Genomic DNA, 20,977 nt, shown 5'->3' with positions numbered 1-20,977 from the left:
AGCTGGAGCTTTAAAACTTGGCCTTTCTTCAAGATATGATGGGTATGAACTAGCAGAGGCTTCATCACCATAACAGGATGAATGCAACAAATTAGACAGGACATTTGTGCTCTTTTTCAGCAACACACTTCTTCATGTCAGTGTAGTTTTACTGTTGGCATTAACATCTGGATGCTTTCCAATGCAGTTTTTTATTGTTTGTAACTCAGCAGCGAGCAAGGCGTTACTAAAGGGCACCTCATAAGCAGTTCTCGAAAAAATCCAGAATCCAGATTTTACAAGGCCAGTCCATAACAAACTTGATTCTCTAACCTCCACTTTCATGACTGAGCATTAAGTTAAAAAAAAGGTGACTTTACTTGTACTGTATTCAAGCCACGCACACACACTTTTAGTGTAATCTACGGGAAACAGCTGGATGCAAAAGACAGCAAGTCCAAGCAGGGTGTTTAATGATAAACAGAGAGTCGTAAACAGAACCAGCTGAAGGTACAGAGAAAAGTGGAGTTTTTAATGCTGTAATGATGGGAGGACCATTTCTGTCCTACAGCCAGCAGCTAGCTCATATTGTACACACACACATACATACACTGCACATTCAAGAAAACATTGTATATACTGCAAGAACATACTTCATAAATAATCCACAAATTCTCTTCTGCCACTACTGAGATTAAATTATTATTTAAAGGCAGTCTAATATGGTGGAATAAACGACAGACACGAGATTATCCACTTCACTTGCGCCAGCAAAGTCATATGAACCTACAATCGCCATGGTAACTAGTCTATTTACAGTACAATGTGGGCTATAGCACATCCGACTTCCTTTTCACTCCGAAAAACATGGATGAGAAATATCCAACATACCAAGATGAAAACTCACAGTCATTCCCATTCCCACATAGTGCTTTATGAAAACTGTCTTTAAAATTAGTTTTTTATAAAAACTAGTTATGTAACATTTTCAAAAAACTATGTCACACAGCAAGTGTTCAATTCAAAAAATTCAATTACCAATTATGGCCATTTGTGGTCATTTTAAAAGTCTACCATGCCAACAAGACTTTTGGGAAACACAGACAGTAGTTAATCATTAGTTTTACTATTACTGAGATGTGTTGCCAACCTTTAATCCGGCAGCCTCCACATCAAGTAGGGGAGTGGAGCAAAACATGCTCTAACCTGTAACATTTTTTGAAGTACAACATTTCGCAACTTTGTCCCTTCTTTTCCGCTTTCTGTCTCTTCGTCTTTCTATTTGTCCCTCCCCTCCGCCCATCTGGTGAGGTCAGCAGAGGCAGAGCGTAATTAGCACTGGTTACCTACTGACCATCTGCTGCATCCACCTGGAGGGACTTAAACACAGACACCTACAGACAGAAAATAGGGCAGCTACTTCTTGTAAACTCACCCAGATTTCAGCCACGGAGGAGTCCATCACACAACTTCAGATCTAAATACAGTAAGTGATGGAACTGACTTCTGTTACTGCACTCCAAAGCCCCGGAGCCAATAAGTGTACGTCCCAGTCCTTCTCTCCTCTGTCTGTGACTGATACACACTCACGGCGCAGCACATGCTCAAGTGTTTCTCTGAACTCTGGCTTTTGTTCCACTCTGTCTGGTCTGTGCAAATGACTTCAGTGGGGCTGAGTGCCTGCCCAAATTCCTCCCACTACAGGCTTCAGTTCACAAAGCCGCATAGACTGAGCTGGACTGACAGCTAGGACAGCCTCTGGGGGGCGGGGAAAAAACCACATGTACACACATAGACACACAGAGACATACACATCTTCCACCATGCAGTCACATTTCTGTCCCTGCCACACGTATGCAAGTGTAACTGTATCTATTGATGAAACCTATAGTGGAAATAGCACTGTCACTCCTGCTCTCTCCAACTTTGAACAAACCTTTATGTCTCCAACAGCAGTGATGGGACAAGTGTTGTGACTGACAGGCAGCAAGTGCTACTCTGGCATGTGGGATGACTCCTGGGCATGCAGCAAACGGCAGGAGAGGAGTCAGGAGAGAGTGACAAATAAGACAGATAACTGAGGAAGCTGAGAAAAGCTAAGTGAAAATAAATCAGCAGCAATTATTTAATTTAATAAAAATGTCCCAAAAGACGTTGAAGTAGACAAACACTGTACTTTCACAACACATACTTATATGCGCAATGAACACTCTGGTGATATGTGACGTTTTTCAGTAAAATTATGACATATGTGGAAAGTTAGTCCAGTTAGACCTATTAAAATGCTTAAATAAACACTGAATTTCCACATATAGGTCGAACTAAACGACACACTGATTTACTATGTGTATTTAACTTAACAACATAAAGGGTTCACTGCTATCACATCAACCAGTCCAAATCTGTGAGACTTCTTTCCACTCATCCAATCAGACACTGTTAAACCGCTGCAGACAGCAACAACCGACCAGACGCCCTCGAGGTGTCTGAAAACCAAACAAAGCCAACCAAGGGGACTATCTGAGCGTGTGGAAATCCATTTTAAACGTGTGACAGGCAGAGCTGCTGAGCTGTAAAGCACATGTCCCCCTGAGGTTCCTCCTTTTACAAATACGTTAGCTGCAATAAAATGTCTCGGACACATCACTGCAATGGAAATGTTATGATAGGTTTAAGGAAAACTATCAAGTCTGAAAGGTCGTATACAAATCATTCTGATGTCTGGTTTCCTGTTGGAAAACCAGTCAACCACAAAATTACCAGTCTTTCCATAAACCTGTTGTTCTTACTGCTAAAAGGCTATAATCCTTAGATTTTAGTCAATTGAGGATTACATGTTTTTTGTAATCCAGACTCTGAAAGAGAACAGTTCTTTGGCAGCAGCCTTACAAGGAAACAAGACTTCACAATTGATCAAACTGGTAAAGTTGGCTTTCACCAGAAACTGTCATCATGGCCACATGACACATCTATGTATGTACAGTAAACAGCTAAAGTAGTGGTTCTTGTTTACAGATTGATCATATATTAATCTTTTTATTTTACAGACACTCACCAGCTGTCCTTTAGCTCCTTAGCAGGACCTTGGACTGTTTCTGTCACTGCCGGTTCCTCAGCTGGCACTTTAAATGGCTCCTCAGGTGGGACCTCTACAGGTTTCTCCACTGGCTCCTCTGGCAGCTCACTGATCAGCTTCTTCTCTGGTTCTTGGGGCTCGGTTGTTGTCTTTGTTGGTTCTGGTTCTTCATTTTTCGGTGGTTCTGGGAACTCTAGTGTGCTTTTAGTTGGTTCTAGGGGCTCAGCTGGCTCATCCGCTGTTTCTGAAGAAGTTACTGGCTGCCTTTTTGGTTCTGGAAACTCCTCCAGAGGCTCTTCTTTCTTGGTAGGTACTGAGAGCTCTACTTTCTTTGTTTCCTCCTGAAGCTCGACTTTTGTGCTCTGTGTTGGTTCTGGGTGCTCTACTATCTGATGTGTTGGTTCTGGGAGCTCTGCTGTCTTCTTTAAAGGCTCAGGAAGCTCCACTGGCTTCTTCACAAGGTTTAGAGGTGGGATCTCTGGTGTCTTCTCCGCTGCTTGCTCCGATGGTGGGATGTCCTCCTGTCTCAGAGGAGCAGCTATTTCATCAGTCGGAGTAATAAACTCTAGTTGAGGAGACTCCAGGGATGGGAGGGGTCTGGAAAAACAATGCAAGAGAAGAGGGGGTTGGGGGATTTGTTGTTTAGTTTACAGCACATGCACAAGGAATGACTGACAAATGACAAATGTGTGTGTTTGTGTGGGTACGGGGGTTTGCGTCCCTACAAGAGTGTGTGTGTATGTGTGTATGTGCAGAAGTACTGTTGATACGTGTGTGTTTGTGTTGTTGTTGTTGTTGTATTGTGTTGAGCAGTGTGAGAAAAGGATCATTCTTGCCCTGGAGAGCAGGGACGATGTCACAGCTGATGTCATCCTTTGAATATAAAGGGCTGCATTACTTCCATTAGACTTCAACAGGCACAGTCATCTGACCCCAGCTCCAGTCGATACAAAGTGCAGCTCTGTGTTTACCTCCTCATTCATATTCATTGTCACACTGCTCTCTGTAATATCACTCCAAACAAATCCTGACCATGGTTACTGGAATGCTAAGATGAAAAAAAACTGCCGAAATCTATGAATATTAACCCAAAAGAGAGCACAGATTTACAACCCACTGAACTATTAACATAAATGAAGAAATTTGTTTACCCAATCTATAATTGTTTAGTCGTGATTCTGATTAATGTGGCTGTGATACAAACCCAGAACAGACTACACATGTGCTTTTCTCTCTGTGATGTACTTGCGCAGATGATATGTGACAGCATGCTAACGTGCTACTTTGTGTAACACACTAAGCGGGGAGCCCATGATGACCTCCACTGACCTTTGTCTAACACATGTAGACACAAGGCATTTATGGCCCTCGACATGGTTTTTATCATGAAATCTCATGTCTGTGCTCCTCTATTCTTAAGACATTTTCTCATAATATTGTCAAACACACACAAACATGCTTTCGTGTTTACCTTGAGGTCTCCACTGTGTTCTCTTGTTTACTCTGAGAATGGGATGCAGCTTCTTTTAGAGCTTTTATCCAGTTTGTATCTAGTTCTTGGGCTGTAAGTCCAGGAGCAGGACTCTCCGACACCTTGACAGCCTCTGATTTCACAGACACTTGTTCGACAGGAGAGATGCAGGCTGAAGCTTTTTCAAGTGATATTCCCTCACACTGGGAAGCAGCAGCAATGGGGTATACCACAATATCGTCTTGGGGCTTTGCCAACGACACTTCATGGGTCGATGCAAAATCTGCTGGGGATGGGACTGTGATAACATCTGGAGTTATTTTATCTGTTGTATCACTGTCGTTTTCTATTGCCTTAGAAAGACCAACGTTCTCCTCAAAGTGACAAACAGCAATCTCAGTGCTGCTGTGTGACACCCCACTGTCTTTAATTAATCCCGAGCCACTGTCTTTAGCACTCCCAGTTAGATTTACGACCCCTTGTTTTTCTGTTGCTTCATTGTTTATGACTTTTATATCATTTCGTCCCTTCCCCTGGCTGCTGGCTTTCTCTTCGTCCAAAGCTGCTTTATCTTCCTTTGTGATCTCCTCTACATCAGGGCCTTTTATGGCTGTTTGTGCTACTGGGCTGCTTTGTGTGGCTGAGGTTACATTGGAGCTTTGGAGCTCAAAAGGCTTGCACACTGTATCCTGAATTTCACACTCCTCAGTTTCACTACTGTTGCGTTTCACTGCCGTGGCATCACTGAAATCCTTTTTCACAGTTTCTGGTTGAACAACACGATCTGGCAGAGTACTGCATATTTTTGAATGAATTTCTTCAGCCTGGTTTGCACTTTCCGTATGAATTTCATGACTATCTGTTCTGACCTTTGACGAAACAGAGATTTGGGAAGGTGAAGTCTCATGTTCCTGTGATTTAGACTCAACAGATACAGCAGTGTTCTTTAAGGTCTCAGGTTTTCCGTGTTGGTCTTGACAGGCAGCTGATAGATTGCTTTTTTGCTGACCTTTACTACCCAGATCACTCACAAATTCAATGTCTGGCATTAAATGTGTAGCTGACCCAACTACCCCTACCTCGGGGCTTTTATTCTCATCCATCCCCTGTCTTGTGTCAATCACATGAGAGCAAGCTGTTACCATCCCCATGTCAACTAAGGCATTTCTCTCAGCACCTTTTCCACTCTCATTTAAATCACTGGCAAGGTGAGACGGCACACAAACCCTGTCAACCACTGGTGCAGCTTGTGCTCTCTTTCCCTCGCCTTTCTCTAGACGTATCACTCGTTTATTGCCAGTGCTGTCATCACCTGTCAACTCATCCCTGCTTCCTGACTGACACAAACTCCCGACAGAGCCATCTCCTTCCTCTGCTACCCCTTTTACCCCTGGAACCACTGCTTGGGTCTGCCTGACCTGCCTGTTAGTCTTTTCTCCCCCCTCTAGACAGCCACCTGACATCTCCACTGTGGGATGTCTGGATGCCAGACGCTGCTGCTGTTGCTCCTGTTGCTGAGCAAAACAGTTTGGATCTGGTGCAGACTGTGATTGGCCAGGAGCTGCACTCAAATCTGGTGCTGTGTCCCTGTCGGAGCTGCGTTCCAGTGTTGCTGTCGGAGTTTGGCACAAACTCTGGTCATAAACAGTTTGAGTTTCACTACCGGACTCTACCTCAGCGCTTGGCATGTCCTCAGATGACCCTGCTGCTCTGTCAGGAGATGAGGAAGAAGTCTCTCTCTGGCTATTAGATGCAGTGCCACTCTTCCTTTCTCCTTCCTCCTTAATATTCCTTATTGGTGATTCAGTCTTTTGTACTTTATGTTTATGTGGTGGCTGCAGGTCTCCAATTTCCTCTACACCCACTTTATCTGGCCCATTGCTCTCTTGTGGTGTTGCGCCTGTCTTTCCTGTCTGTAGCTTGCTGCTTTCTGCTGTTTCCTTTTGATTATCCATTGTTGACTCTCCAACTTGTTTCTTTTCCCCTTCAAATAGCACGGAGGTCTCATCTCCTTTTTTGTGTTTCTCTTTTACATTGTCCTGTTTAATTTCATCAGAAGCTTCATTGGAAGGCAGATCAGAGATGAGTGGGCAGCTGACATTAATGAGGTCATCCTTAATAGATGGTTCACAAATGACAGGTTTAATGCCGGTAGAGTGTGGCTCAGTACGAGATAGAGAAATTACATTATCAGATCCACCCTTTTCCAGTAAACCCACTGCACCAGGAGGCAGATTTTCCTCTTGTGGGAATGAAATATTTACATTGTTAATCGCAGAATTTTCAAGTTTAACAACAGACTCTTTAGCATCATTTCTAGCCTCCAGTTTCGGACACGTCTCATCTGCTTTAACACTGACATCACTGTGCTCCAGATCCTGTGCTGAAGATATTTGTGTAATTTCCCTGCTCTTGTTGCCATCCACTTCTCCAGAGACATTGGTGCTGCCACCATCAGCAATGTGGTTATCTATCTGCTCAGGAAGAGAGATATCACAGTCAGAAATGAACTCCAAATGACTTAACATTGGGCCAGGAGGCAGCAGCACAAAAGCAGGATTACTGATAACAGGAATTGACTGGTCAGAGGCTGTCACTTCTGAAGTCACTGACTCATCATTTGTGGACCCGTCAGTAGCCTCCAGAGGAACTGTGGTAACTAGTCCACAAGGATGCGTTTGATTTAATTGGGTGGGAGGCTGATCACTGGGGTCACTAGGTTTTGTCTGAAGAGAGGCTGTGCCGGTCATGGTCACGGTTTCAGCTTTTGAACTGAAGTCAAGGTCAGTAGAGAGTTGCCCAACAGGTAACTCAGTGGAGACATCGCTTAAAGGCTTGCTGGTAACATCATCAGCTGGAAGCACAGAACATGAGGACAGGGGTTGTTGATTACCTTCTTTTTCTTCAAGAATGACAGTGGCATCGCTTATTAAAGGTGACTCGTGAAGCTGGCCACTCTTGACTGAGCCTTGAGGCTCATGTAACTTTTCTATATGCTTCTCCTTTGACAAACACTCATTTAAAGCATCCTTCTCTGTTACTGCCTCAAATTGCTTTGTCACGTTTGTTGACTCCTGTTCAACTGTTACATGATCAGACTCAGAGATAACATTTCCTGCTGTTTGAGAAAGGTCAAAAAATTCTTCATTACCAGTCTGATTTTTCTCTGTAGGACATGGAAGCTGTTTTGGACAGGCCTTGGTCACAGACTGTAAATCCACAGTGTTTGTCTCCAAGTTTTCATTACCTAACTGATCTATGTTAATGTTTTCCTTGGTATCTTTAGTCCCTATATCTCCTTTGTCCAACTGCACATCATTCTGGGGCTTTGTTAAGTCAGCTGGGCTCCATATTGCTGGATCATCCTTTGTAGGGGCTGCATTTGCGATTTCTGGCTTCTTCAAGTTGAGGAAGTCTGGGAAGGTGTAGCTGGCTTCAACAACAGGATAATGCAAACTCTCATGTACAGTCAGCGGAGGCAAAGAGGCACACTTCATAGCTGGCTCCGGCATGTTCTTGAGATCCACAGAGGAACTGCCCTCTAGTTTCACAGTGTCCGCAAAATGAACTCTGTTGCTGCGTCCACTGCCATTACTTACGTACACACCCACTCCAGACATAGCAGGGCTACCTTTATTGCTCTGGGTCTTGGCTTGGACTTGGAACTCAGATGCACTTTCGGCTGTCCTGACTTCTGTTGTGCTACTCTCAGGCTGGACCTGTTGATTGTTGCTCGCTTGTCGATCGACTGGGATTTGTTGTGAAGTAGTCAAAGGCTGAGGTGAGATTAAAGACAGGGAGACTTGGCTGTAGTTTCTCTCTGTCTCTGTGGTGGATGACTCCTCACAAGAGTTTCCCGAAGACAGTGCTTCCTCTGAAATCAAATTCAGTTTGAGATCAGCCCTTACCCCTCCATTTGTATTGCTGGAGCTCTGATGAGGGTGAGTGGGGAGAGGGGAAATTGCTGCACCATGCTGTTCCTGGCAGGGGTGAGAGAGACGGTCCTCTTCAGTGCAGATGCTCTCAGTGATGGTAGCAATCGGCTCACTCCAGCTCTGTGACTTCAGCTGTGACTCGGCAACATCGGTGGGCGGACACGTCTCAGTCTCGACTGATGACACCCCACTAGCAGAGCCTTCTGGCTGGCTGAATGAACTGTGCTCTCTAGCCAGCCCTCCTTTCTCTACCACCTCCTCTCCTCCTCCTCCTCCTCCTCCTCCCGCTTCCTCCAATCCGGCAACACTGTGATCAGGACTAGTAAGTAGCCCAAGGGGAGAAGTATTGATATAGGCTTCTAACCGGAGTGGCTCCTTTTCTCTGGCTCCCTCTTCAGCTGGTGAGATCTCTGTGTCTGCACTGTGAACGGTTGTCTCTCTCGGTCCCTTCATTTCAGTCTCAGCTGAGTTTTGTGGCATTTTGCTGCTGCAGCTTTCCTCAGATGCAGCCTGTCCCTCTTTGGCTGAGAATGCAAGTGAGCATTTTCCCTGTGTACAGATTACTGAGAGCTGAGGAAGGCTGTCCAGGAGTCCTTCTTTCTCTCCGTCTGCAGAGCTGAAGCACTTTTCTATTCCTTCCAAATCTCTCTCTCCTACTGCTTTCTCACTCTCTGCGATTGCTACAGTAGCTACTCTCTCCAGTGAATCACGCCTCACGCTTTCTCCCTCTCCCTTGCTTTCTATCACTTCTGGCATCGTGGGTGTTGTCAGTGGCAACGCAGCAACCACCACTAAAGCCTCTTCAAGGGCACTCTCCACGCCACTCTCTCCCACACAAGTTTGACTGTTGGAGAGTGGGCTCTGATTCTCCTGTGTGAGTATCACTGCTTCTGAGGTAACTATAGCCTTCTCCGTTTCTGACTCTGATCTCTTATCAGCTATAGAAGCTGGACTGATAACTGTAGTTTGGACATATGTCATGGGTGTATCTTGGTTGTTGATGACACCTCTTGTTTCATGTTGCTTCCACTGAGGGCTATCGTCTGAGCAGTGATTCATGCCACATGGGACATCTGTATGGTTGCGGTTATCTGACTGATGGGGCCTCTGTGAAAGAGCCTGGCTGGCTGCAGGTGAACAGGCTGAGTCAGTAAGATGATCCTGCCTGCTATGAGAGGATGATAGTGGGGGGCTGGAGCTGGGCTTTCCCCCAGGACTCAGCTGTTGTGTGTAGTCAAACCCATTACCAGGCTGTTGCCCACAAATCACAGTCTGAGTGCCTGTCTGTGACAGTGATTCTGCATCAATATTTGCCAATGCATCTCTGTGATTTCCTGCATTTATGAGTGACACGCCCTGAATATCATTTTCAGGTTGCACTACTGTTTTTTCTTGCTGTTCAGTCTCTGAACTCTTCTCCATCTTTTTCTTTTTCCTTTGTTTCTTTTTTTCTTTCTTCTTTGTCTTTTTGTCTTGCTCAGCCTCTTTGTCACTTGGTGAATTCATCCTTTTGTCTGTTTTTGACTCCTGGTCCTCCTCAGTGTGATTGCTTGCTACTGTCCGTGTCTCTGACTGCATCTCTGATAATGCATCTTTATCCTTTAAATGAACATTACTGCTCCCAGATGTTTCATTAACTGAGTCATCTTTCTTTCCAGTTTCAACTATACAAACAGGAATACTGGACCCATCACTATAATTTTCTTTCTTTTTGTCTACATTCTCTGTTATTGCCTCTGTGCCTTTCTCCTTAATCACTGTGTTATAATCTAGAGTGCCATTTTCCTCAGTGACTGTATTAGAACCAACATGTTTCTCTCTTAGATTATCTCTCCGCTCAGTCAACGCAACATCTTTTCGGGTTTCTTTAAATGAATCTGTTGCTGTTTCTAATTGTGTATGCGGGGGTGTTTCCATCTGCTTATCTATCTCTGTTTCTTTTTCTGGCTTAATCTCTGGACATTTATCCAGGCTCTGTGTCGCTTTTATTTCACTCTCGACCTCTGCTGCCCCAGAATTATTCTCAGTGCCCAGTATGTAATTCCTGAAACTAAACACAACTGTATCCTTCTGACTGTTTGCTGCCTCACTGTTTCCGTGTGTACTCTTGTTTCCATGGCCCCCGTTGCTATGCCCTGGCTGGACTACTATTGGAGGCAGTGATGATGACTCATTGGACTTATTAACCATCACCTCTCCGGTTTTCTTTCCTACATCATTAACTGTCTCAGGCATGGTGCTGGGGGGCTCTGGGGAATTAAGTATGCCCAGTGAGGCCATTTGCTTTTCACATTCCTGGAAGGCCTCTTGGAGTTCCCAGTCTAGGAGCAAGGATGGGGGAAGGGTCGGAGGCCGGACATCCGGGTAAGGTGTGGCAGCAGGCCATGGTGAAGGCTGGGCATCTGTGAGAACTGGGTCGCTGTCATGAGGCCTGAGACGAGGGTAGGGTGACAGAGTTAAGAGTCTGGACTGGCAGGCAGACAGCTGGTCATTCCACGATGCCACAAAGCGCTGCTATTGGCAGAGCAGAAACCCATGCTCAGGCACTGCACTCTACAATATGCACACACAGCACACAACTGTGCTCAGGATACGTATTCTAAAATATACATTCCCCTACAAGAAATGATACCAGCTGTTTCTGAGCATATGGCTGTTAATGAACACGCATTGATCTGTTCATGCACACCAAAACACACAATGTATTTAGGCATCACACCAAATAGCACCTACGCAATTTTGCTATGCGTGCAATTGCAACACCCCGAACAACAAGCCTTCAAATATAATGTTGATGTGACTGCCTGATTGTCTAATTGAACCAAAAGCTTAATAATAAAAACTGGTTTCATTCAAATAATCTGATTGGTTAGTGATGTGTTGGAACTTTCTCACACTAACTTGCAGCATGAATGTTACAATAAAACTTGTAGCAACTACTAAGAATTGTAGCAGCATCCATATAACGTAAAATAGATTAGCAACCACTATGAAAAGTCTTTATTCCATTTGGCTGTAGTGATTGTGTATACTTAGCACTACTATCTATTCCATCACCCTGACCACTGTAAGGAATACTCTTTAGGTCAATTCTAAAATACAATACTTTTATGTGAAGGATAGTGATTATTAAACAGTAACTGTAAATGCTACACGAACCATGTTACATAAATAATTGCATTCCCTTAATGGTAATTAATCACATCACCAGAGAAACAACCTTACAATAATTTAAAATATTGCCTTGCAAAATACTTCCCTAAAGTACAAAGTTAGCATCATAATTTAAATGGCTGGGAGTAAATGTCTTTCAACAGTTAGCCTAGCTTTGAGCCATTCAGCTGTAATTGCTGAGTCACTGCTAAGAAATTAGCCAGCAGTAAAAGAAAATGCAGTTGGACCACCTTAATCTTTAATCCCCACTCAGTGTATGGACCCACCATCATTATTTAGTTATAAAATGCCCTAGTCTCTTACTCATGTCATCAGCTGGTATCTTGAAATCTTCCCCACGCAGTATCTATTATTCTAATACATGCAGCAACCACACTCACAAAAGTCATTATTCATATCCAGAAGTATAAATGAAGTAAGGACATAATGTCACAAAGTGTCAGTCCATGTGATTGGTTAATACATGATGGCTCACTCGCCTCACCAACCTGCCACTCAAGCCTGTATCTAATTCACTTGGCAATCCCTATTAAAGGGCGGAGCAGCAAAATAGACTGAACAGTTTGTAGCTGGCAAGTTTCGCTATGCAACAAGCTGTTGTCTGCCATATACCTGTGGCGGCTTCTCACAGAATTTGCATATTAAGGCTTTATATGTGCCAATGTGTGGAATTAGTTCTTGTGTCACCCTTACTTTAAATTCCCAGTTTCACACATTCAAACAAGCAATAATAATTACTATTGCAATGAGTCAGGTTGTCAGAACATATTAAAGCCTCAGACAAATTAGTGCAATTAACCTCAGCACTTAGACAAAAGCAGAATGCCAGGCAACAGAATGTTCAGTCAGTCTGCAGATAATTAACCCAAGCATGACAAAAAACAAACGACCACACCTCAAGCCAAGTCTGTTTAGGCAGACAACACCCAAACACTGATATCCATCACAGTCAACTATAAGTTAGAGACGTTCAATCAACTTGTCATCTTTTTGTTCCACTCCATGCTCTCTGCTTTTACTCTTCATCACCACACTCCCACAGCAGATGACCCACTATCCCCCATCATGCTGAGTGGTACCTTGTGTCTAGAACCACCACTGGTTGACTGACTTCCATGTGATGCTGCGGGCCCGCCAGCAGGGGGTTCACCTGCTCACATTTCCTATCACCTGAGCTATTCTGAGTTCTGCTAACACACACGTACACAGTACACATACATTCACACGTGCAAGAAGATCAATATCAGATTAAGTTTCACCTTGACTGAATAATCTGTACATATCTGTTCTCATACAGCCATAAATCAAGCAAAATGAATATCCAATACAATATTATACAGTAATGCAATAATAATAGGATACTTTATTGATGAACCTGCATCTTCCAGTGAAGGCTGGTGTATCTAATCACTATACTATCATTTTGTACCTTGGAAAATAACCTTGGTAATTTAAACACTATGATAAACCGTATGATAGACTGCTTCTTGTAAAAAGTTTTTGGGCGAGTTTAGTCGAAGTAAAGTTAAGACTTCTGAATCCCTGTGGAAACTAAAGCTACTCACATTGTTATTGTCTGTATATGTGTTAGCCCTGCAATTTATTGCCAATCTGCCCAGGATGCTTCTTTGCCTCTCAGCCAATGCATGGCTGGATAGGCCATGAACAGGTGTAGAGCATATATTGATGGATGGTTTGTGAATTTCTGACATACTGCAACTCAAAGCCCCTATTTTGTTTCTAAACTAAAAAGGCAATACAAGGTAAAGTTCTGAAAAAAAAGCACTATTATTATTTATTAAGAGTTTAGAGAAGAAAAAGAAAAAATGGACTGTGTGGGTGTGTTTTGATTGACAGTGCTGGCAGCAGAAGCAAACAACCCCCCAACTGTCATCACATTTTGATCCAAATGTTGCTAAACTTTGATGTTACCTTTTCCCTAATGAGCCCGGCACACTTTAAACCAGTCAGAGAAGAAGGGCCAAAAACTGTAGATATTATCATAATTCAGATTTCCTCAGAACTGTAATTATCACCAAAAACCAAGTCAAGAACTTGTTCTTCTTCTTTCTGTGATATCAAGTGACAGTTTTATCTTGACATTACGAGACGAAGTGCGATAGTGTGTGTCTGCGAGTGTGTGTCTGCGAGTGTGTGTGTGTGTGTGTGTGTGTGTAACCCGTAAACTTACCCCAGCGAGGACTCCCAGATGTTGAGCTCACTGCTGAAGTCTAGACTGGGCAGCAGGTCATGAGGAAACTCAAGCTCATCCTTGTACTCCTTGTCTCCAGCTGCACCACTAGTCTCCTCCACTCCGGTGATGACTGGGAAAACTGGTTGAGACAGCAGACTCTGTTGGCTGGTTTCGGCCTCAGTCAGCAGCGCTCTGTTGTCCCTCTGGGTCAAACTCTCAGCATGAGCTTCAGCCTGTTGGACAGCGAAACACCATCGTAGTGAGCTACACGCTGGAGTTTCTGCTGCATTATATATGATAGTGTGTGTACTTAAACAAGTGTGAGCATGTTGCCGACAGACACGGGAACACCTACAAATTTAATGCTCAAAGCCAAACACCAGGAACAAATAACTCCACCCACGTGTTAAACTATTAAGTAAAGTGTTTTTTGTATAGTAATGCATAGGTCATATTGACTGGAGTATTCCCTTCCACTCAGACACTTTATCTTTGTCTCTGAACTTGCTTTTCTTATACTACTTAAATTAAAAGGATTATTTCCAGCATTATAGCCTAGACTTAATACCAGGATCAGAGCACGAGCCAAATCTTTGCAGCTTTGTTTACACTGTACAATACACATATTTAAAAATTAAAAAGTAACTTATTACATTAACTATATGGTCATTGCAGTGGTCTTTTCCACCAGAAACGCCTCTCAAGGAAGTCTGCTAATCCTTTTTTCCAGGGTGTCAAAAGACAAACCTTTCTGCTGGACTGTGATAAGCATAATAAGTGTGGTTTAATAATTGTCTAGAGTAGATCATTTAGATGACATTTTCATTCTTTAACTTTTTCCTTTATCTTGGGTAAATAATGAAGATGTCCCTTGATCCCTGCAAATCACATTCTAAATTGACCTGAAAAGATTTGCATTTAAAATGTGACTTAAGCTGACTTGAAAGCTCATGTGCAGACAATACATGGAGCACTTGGCCTTGGCTGTGTTTCCTTTCTGTCTGTCCCGCTGGCTGACAGATGGACAGAGTCCAGCCACAGCCACACACCACAACACTTGGCTGGGGCATCATGTTGCAGCAACATTGCCCAACTCTGGATCCACTATGTGATGGAAATTCACCCACATAGGCAAACTCAGTTTACAGAAGAGAACGTTTCCCTTATTTCACCCACTTAGATATAAACTGAGGTGTGCAGGTGCAGGCAAACAGATGTGCCCTTGCACAGGCATAGACATGCAGATAACGCAGCCCTTTAATATTCAGTAGTTTGGAAAATGTGGGCATGAGCTGTTTCTTACAGAGAGATCCTGTTTTTAGTGTATTAGGACATGAGTTGATTTCACAATGTGAGTACAGGATACAATGCGGCTGTGGTAATGCTGTCCATTGCTGAGATTCTGAATTGAATCCGTTCATTCATTATTTATGACTCACTAGTAGACAGCATGGCTGCACTCAAGCAGAGGTGACTATCACGACAAGCTGAAACAATGAATAAAAATCAATTCTTTGAAACATTTTCAAGCAAAATTTCCATCACACTGAATAAATAAAACACACAATCACGTCCTTCAAGATGGATTACAAAATGCCACATCTTGCTCTCATTTCACCTCAGTGGTTTACTTACTGGATGTGGATATTGGAGACAGATGAACAAGTAAAGCTGTGTGTGTATTGGGCAGGTTCTGAGTCTATGGCCTCACCTGTGTCACCACTACAAAGAGCCTCCTTTGTGTGACACATCAAGCACAGATGCAGGATCTCTTGTGTTCCTAACGCAAACACGATTATAAAAGTAGTTACAAATCTTGGCTGTACTAGGCCTTTAAAACTGTCAGTTATGTAGCCTCTCTCTTCACATTTGTGTTTGTGGAGCTCAAGTTATTTTTAAACGTACTAATTTAGACTTCTACTGCTTTGCTCTTTTTCAGAAGAAACCTGGCCACATATTTGGTTGCAGAAAAAAACAAGAGAACATAAAACATTAAAGAACAACAGAGTGAGAGAACTCAAAAAAGCTCCGCTGCAGGTAAGAGTGTCACTCTGAAAGCCTGTGATCTCCCTACTGCTGTTATTCTTCATATTAATGTTACATAATCAGATAAAAAAGAAAACGTCCTCCACACCTTACCAGTCATGCATGCAGACATGAACCCAGTTTAGTCATGAGATGTCTGTATGTTGATATGTCTTGGGTTTCCTGTTTCCTGCCTGAACTCTCTCATCTAATGTCACAGTGACAACAAACTAACCCCTCCACTGATATCAAACTCAGAATAGCTAATAGCATGTCCAAGTTTACAGCCAACACTCATTCAGCAAATTATTGACCATTTTGTGAAGATGTTGGAGGCTTAGTGAGGTGGAAAAGCCCTTGTTTCACTTAGTTTGGGCCCCATACACACATAAAGCACTGTCTGTTATTAATTAACCCACAGGAACAAAACAGAAAGCAAGCTGAGGTTGCCTGGAAACTGCTACTTGTCCAACAGTCAGTAAGTAATACTCACTGTTAATTCAATGTGTCAGTGCCCATGTGCTAACACAACTTTAATGCTTTACACATGACTGTTGTAAACAGATAGAAGGCAGTGCTAATCATGAACAGCAGTCTCTTACACACACACACACAGAAACGTTAAACAGATCCAACGCTTACACTCTTTCTATCCTGCCCACTGTCCTGTGTAAAATAGTACACCTCTCTCCTCTGACTACACACCCGACAAGTTTCATCCCACTGTCATCTGTGAGGCACTTACCCAGCAGCGTGCTCCACAGTGCTGAAGGTGACTCTACAGTGCAGTGCAGCTCTGCACAGGCAGCCTCTGCAGGGTTCTGTGTTTTGAGGGGGGCAGAGGACGACACAAACATGCTGCAACACATGCTGATGACGCTCCCTCTCCTCTCTTGTACTGACTCAGCTAACTTCCTCCTCCTCCTCCTCCTCCTCCTCCTCTCCACAGTCCCGTCCTGTCTTCTGCTGCTGCCACTCCCCCTGTTAAATTTCCATGAGCCTCCTCAAGCTCTTGCAGTGTGTGTGTGTGTGTGTGTGTGTGTGTGAAGTCTAGAAACAGTACACTACCACGCACTGACAAACACAGTTCTTGCTGCTGGGAGTGACTAACTTGACTGGGCTGGCCACAAGGAAGGGCTGAGAATACTCCTCCCCCTGTACTGTACACTCTTTCCACCCAGCTCCCTCCTCCTCTCTTCCCTCTTTTTTGTCGTCAGTCCTTCCCTATCCACCTCTGCCCAGGCCTCCTCCCCCACCTCTCTTGCTGCTGTGTCTTCTGGCTGGTTGCACTGACTGACAGTGCCTCTGCAGGTGAATGCTGGGAATTAGGCCAAGGTTCGGGCCAGCAGTGACCCCCTGAGAGAGGATCAGGTTACAGTCCTAGAGGCTTCGGTTACATACACACATAGGCACATATACACAGACACAGACAACATCCTCGTGCATTATAAAAGCTCTTCATCAACTTTGACCTCCCTGTGTTGCTATGGTGTGACGTCATCAGTACACATGGCCATTTAAATACCCTGTGTTCCTACTGACAGTACACTGAGTGTCTTAGGGGATTAGTAAATGTCTCCTGTGGCTGATTTGTACTGGATATTAAGTCGAGCACAATATAATTATTACCACCTTGGGATTTCTTGTGACCTTTTCTCTTCCCGGATCAGACAAATAGTCTGTACAAATAAACAAAATACACAGCAATGTTACAAAACCAGATGAGGTTAGCAAAGAGCATTGCAATCACAAGGAATCACAAGCTATGCTGTCAAAAGGAATAAAATGAAACCACCTCTAACATTGTAGCACACCTGTAAAACATTTGTGTCACCTCAAGTGACACTGGCTTAAATGTGGAAGGTAAGAGGTTTGAAATCAGTCCCTTTTCACAGTGTACCACCATGTACTTAAGTTAAATCTAATTACTTTGCTTTTCATGAATAAAGTTGTAATCAGATCACAAGATGTCCCCCAGCAGCACTATGTCTGGGCCCCTTTACAATCAAGGAGGAAAACACACAAGATTATATTCCCTCAAGGTTTCACACACTCTTTCTCACACACACATTGTACCTGTAGGTCATTTTCATTTTCCTGAGGTGGAAACAGAACAACATTTTCTGGAGCGCCCTCTTCTGGCTGTAATGGGGAATGAAAGAGTTCAACAAGATATCTATAAGAGTAAAACCTCCTGTACAGAATATGGCAGTAGTGGTATTCACTGAAAATAAATTTCCATTGTTTTTAAGGTAAAAGGTAAGAATGTTAAACCCCACTCAGCCACATTCAGTGAGGTCCAGTGTACATGGTTTGTAGAAGTCTATAGCTCATGAGACAAATGTTTACGTTAATCCTATTAAAATAATCCTTAATTCCACTGCTGGTCCTCCAGTCACATGTGGAAATCATTGTTTTTCAATCTGTATTTTTGTCATTTCTGTTACAAAGTACACAATTACGGCAAAACTTGATTCGTAAAACAAGTTAATTGCAACAATAAATCAGTAAATTCAGTACATTAATGACCTTCCAACCATAATAGGGATGATAGATTTTATAAAATGCAAGAAAGCAAGCTTGGAAGTATCATGATGTGTAGCAGTAAACGCAGATCATGGATTTTGAGAGTCATGGCATCTAATATTTAGCTTTATCTCTACACCAGTCAACCACAAAATGAACAAAGCATGTTCTCTAAACGCTAATTAGACAAGCCTCAATTAAGCATGGGAATGTACACAAAGACTACAGCTCCATGCAAATCCCATGTGTTTTACTGAAGCCAGCAGTTAGTAATTATGCCAGTAAGTGTTAGTTTTGTTAGTCCTCCGCGTACCAAAGAGTTCAAGGCATGTATAGCAGCACGGGGGCAGCAAGTAGCAAATCCCAGCCATCCAAAGCCAGCAAGCTTGCCCTTACCGACGCCTCAATGGTGCTGTTCTCGTTCCCCATGGTTCAGCCAGCTGCAGGGCCACGACTGCCCAAACCAACAGCCTCTCACATCAGCTGGCTGAAAGACACTAACACAGAAGGACCATCAGCATACAAACCCCAGTGAGACACAGGGGGAACAGGGGATCTGTGGCCCCTCAGTAGTCACAGACTCATGCTCAACAGGATTAGAGGTCTCTGGTATGAGGTTGAACTTGCAGGGAAGGGGAATGGTGTGTGTTGTTTTAGAGATTAGGGAACCTGTAATGCAAGACCTCCCTCCCAGACCAAAGTGCAGGCTTTGCCTTTCCTGATGTGGGCTTAAAAGCAGAACAGCATCTTCTTTGATAGAACAGCTTGATATAAAAGTTGATTGTACAGATCACTTTAAGAGTACATAAGACACATTCAACTCCAGATGCATTAAGTTACAATGACCAGCAGGCCCCCTCTGATCTAATTTACGTCAAAAAAATGGCGTTGCCTCCTAGAATAAAAAACATCTTCACATGCAGTCACTTTGTGGATGTGATGTGGCTGAGTGGCTGTAGCATACTGACACAGTGACTGAGGATGGGTAATTCTGTAAGGTAATCCTCATGCGGTAAGTAACAGATTGTGGTGTCTCTTGGCTTCCAGCAGGGCTCAGTCTGTTAATGAACACGAGGCTATTTAAATTATCCAGGAGCATCTCAAATCCGTCACTATATAAACACTATATTTTGAGTGATTTTAAGAAAAAGACAGCACATGGACTGATAGTATATCAAATATATGTAGAATCACTCTTGTAGCCCTATCAACCTCTTTTTTTCTCTCACTAGAGCCTTTCTTTGTTGTATGACTTGCAGCTGAGCAGTAAACACTCGTGCCACAGGAAGGTTGTTTGTGCATTCCTCATATGACTGCAGGGACTATACGGTAGCTGTGTATAGTCAGAAAGCACTGACCTGAATATGTAAGGCTTTATAAATAGAGTTCTGCACTGTCCACTGCTGTTAGACTTTATTCCAGCCTTGTGCACAATTTGTAATGCACACAAACAAATGTGCTGTTTATTCCAGTTATGTGTTTATTCATTTATTAATTATTATTTCTGTTTTTGATTATTCTTTTGTCCTGCATATTTCCCATGATTATCACATGGGAAAATAATATCTGTGTTTCCCCTCACATCTTCACTTTCTATGATGTAGCAACTCTTCTCCCATGCCTGGCCTGATTTCTATTTGTGCGAATGGGGTGTAATTTCAGCCTGTACGGTGTGGACGCGTGTGCACTTTGACTGGCGGTGTTTCTGGGCTTTCTGGCAGGACAAAAAGCACCGGGGCAAATCATATGATTAGACTGGTGCCAGGTATCCTCTCACCTCATCATTGGCCTGTCAGTCATTCAACAAGAGGCATCTTGTAAGCTCCTGGGTTTGGACGAGCACCATATATCATTGCTTAGACACCTAGAGTATGAGGTTACTGTTTCCTGCCCTGTATCTGACCCCTGCGTTGGCATAAAACCCAGCAGGAACACAACCTCTATATTAAACAGAACACTGTATTTATACTATGAGTTTTGATATAATAGAATATTATATATATATATATTTCTCAGATAATGTATATAATATATTTTAGTAAAGTAAGAGAATGAGGAAAGCAGGTGAACAAACTGCACAGTACATGAAGTTCATCCTGGCCAAGGCAGCTATAGTAAACACATTGAAATCATCATACTACATCAATTGAGTTGTTAATAAAAGCAAAACAGTCACACAAATTTCAAAACAAGCTTCAACAACCCCCTTGTGTCCTTCCATTTTCATATGTTGACCCTCCATCTGAGGGACTACAATAAACCAAACTAATCTAAAATCTGCACCAATGCTGCAAAACTACTCACCACTGCAACCAAGAGACTTTTCCACACACAGTGTCTGCCTCAGGTTTTTCACAAACCCCTCCAATCTGTTTACTGTCGGACTCGAGGCCAGTGTTTGTTTCTGTCCTCTCTTCTGAGGAGCCCCAGTCCCTCTGTTGCTATTTTTGCATTGCACGCCGAGTGGGTAGAGAAAGGACGGAGGGTGGACACAAGGACGGGGACAGAAGAGGGGACAGGACAGGGGGTAGGGGGGAGAGTTGGGAGGAGACCGAACTGGAGCTGGGGGAGCCATGTCTGATCTGATTAGGGTGGTT

At 43.3% G+C, this 20,977-nt stretch overlaps 1 protein-coding gene across 4 annotated transcripts in view; it reads right to left on the bottom strand.

Moving 5' to 3' along the window:
- tacc2 (transforming, acidic coiled-coil containing protein 2) overlaps positions 1-20,861 on the bottom strand; it is a 48,200-nt gene extending 27,339 nt beyond the window's left edge. For 2 of the 4 annotated variants that reach the window (XM_035662912.1, XM_035662916.1), the window contains exons 1-7: positions 20,685-20,861; positions 18,777-18,877; positions 17,931-17,996; positions 13,827-14,062; positions 12,715-12,825; positions 4,527-10,892; positions 3,035-3,652 (exon numbers count right to left, since the gene is read on the bottom strand). In XM_035662912.1, coding sequence (XP_035518805.1) covers positions 3,035-3,652; positions 4,527-10,892; positions 12,715-12,825; positions 13,827-14,062; positions 17,931-17,996; positions 18,777-18,809 — 7,430 coding nt within the window. In that variant the 5' untranslated portion in view covers positions 18,810-18,877; positions 20,685-20,861. The remainder of the gene's footprint in view (positions 1-3,034; positions 3,653-4,526; positions 10,893-12,714; positions 12,826-13,826; positions 14,063-17,930; positions 17,997-18,776; positions 18,878-20,684) is intronic. The other 2 variants (XM_035662915.1, XM_035662913.1) reach the window with 2 other exon arrangements.
- Between the last annotated feature and the right edge of the window lie 116 nt (positions 20,862-20,977).

Source organism: Morone saxatilis, unplaced genomic scaffold (genome assembly GCF_004916995.1).
Source record: "Morone saxatilis isolate NCDOM2014 unplaced genomic scaffold, NCSU_SB_2.0 Contig19, whole genome shotgun sequence".
Classification (NCBI taxonomy): Eukaryota; Metazoa; Chordata; class Actinopteri; family Moronidae; genus Morone; species Morone saxatilis.
The sequence above is the reverse complement of the archived record's forward strand: the minus strand, read 5'-3'. Positions and strand labels throughout refer to the sequence as shown.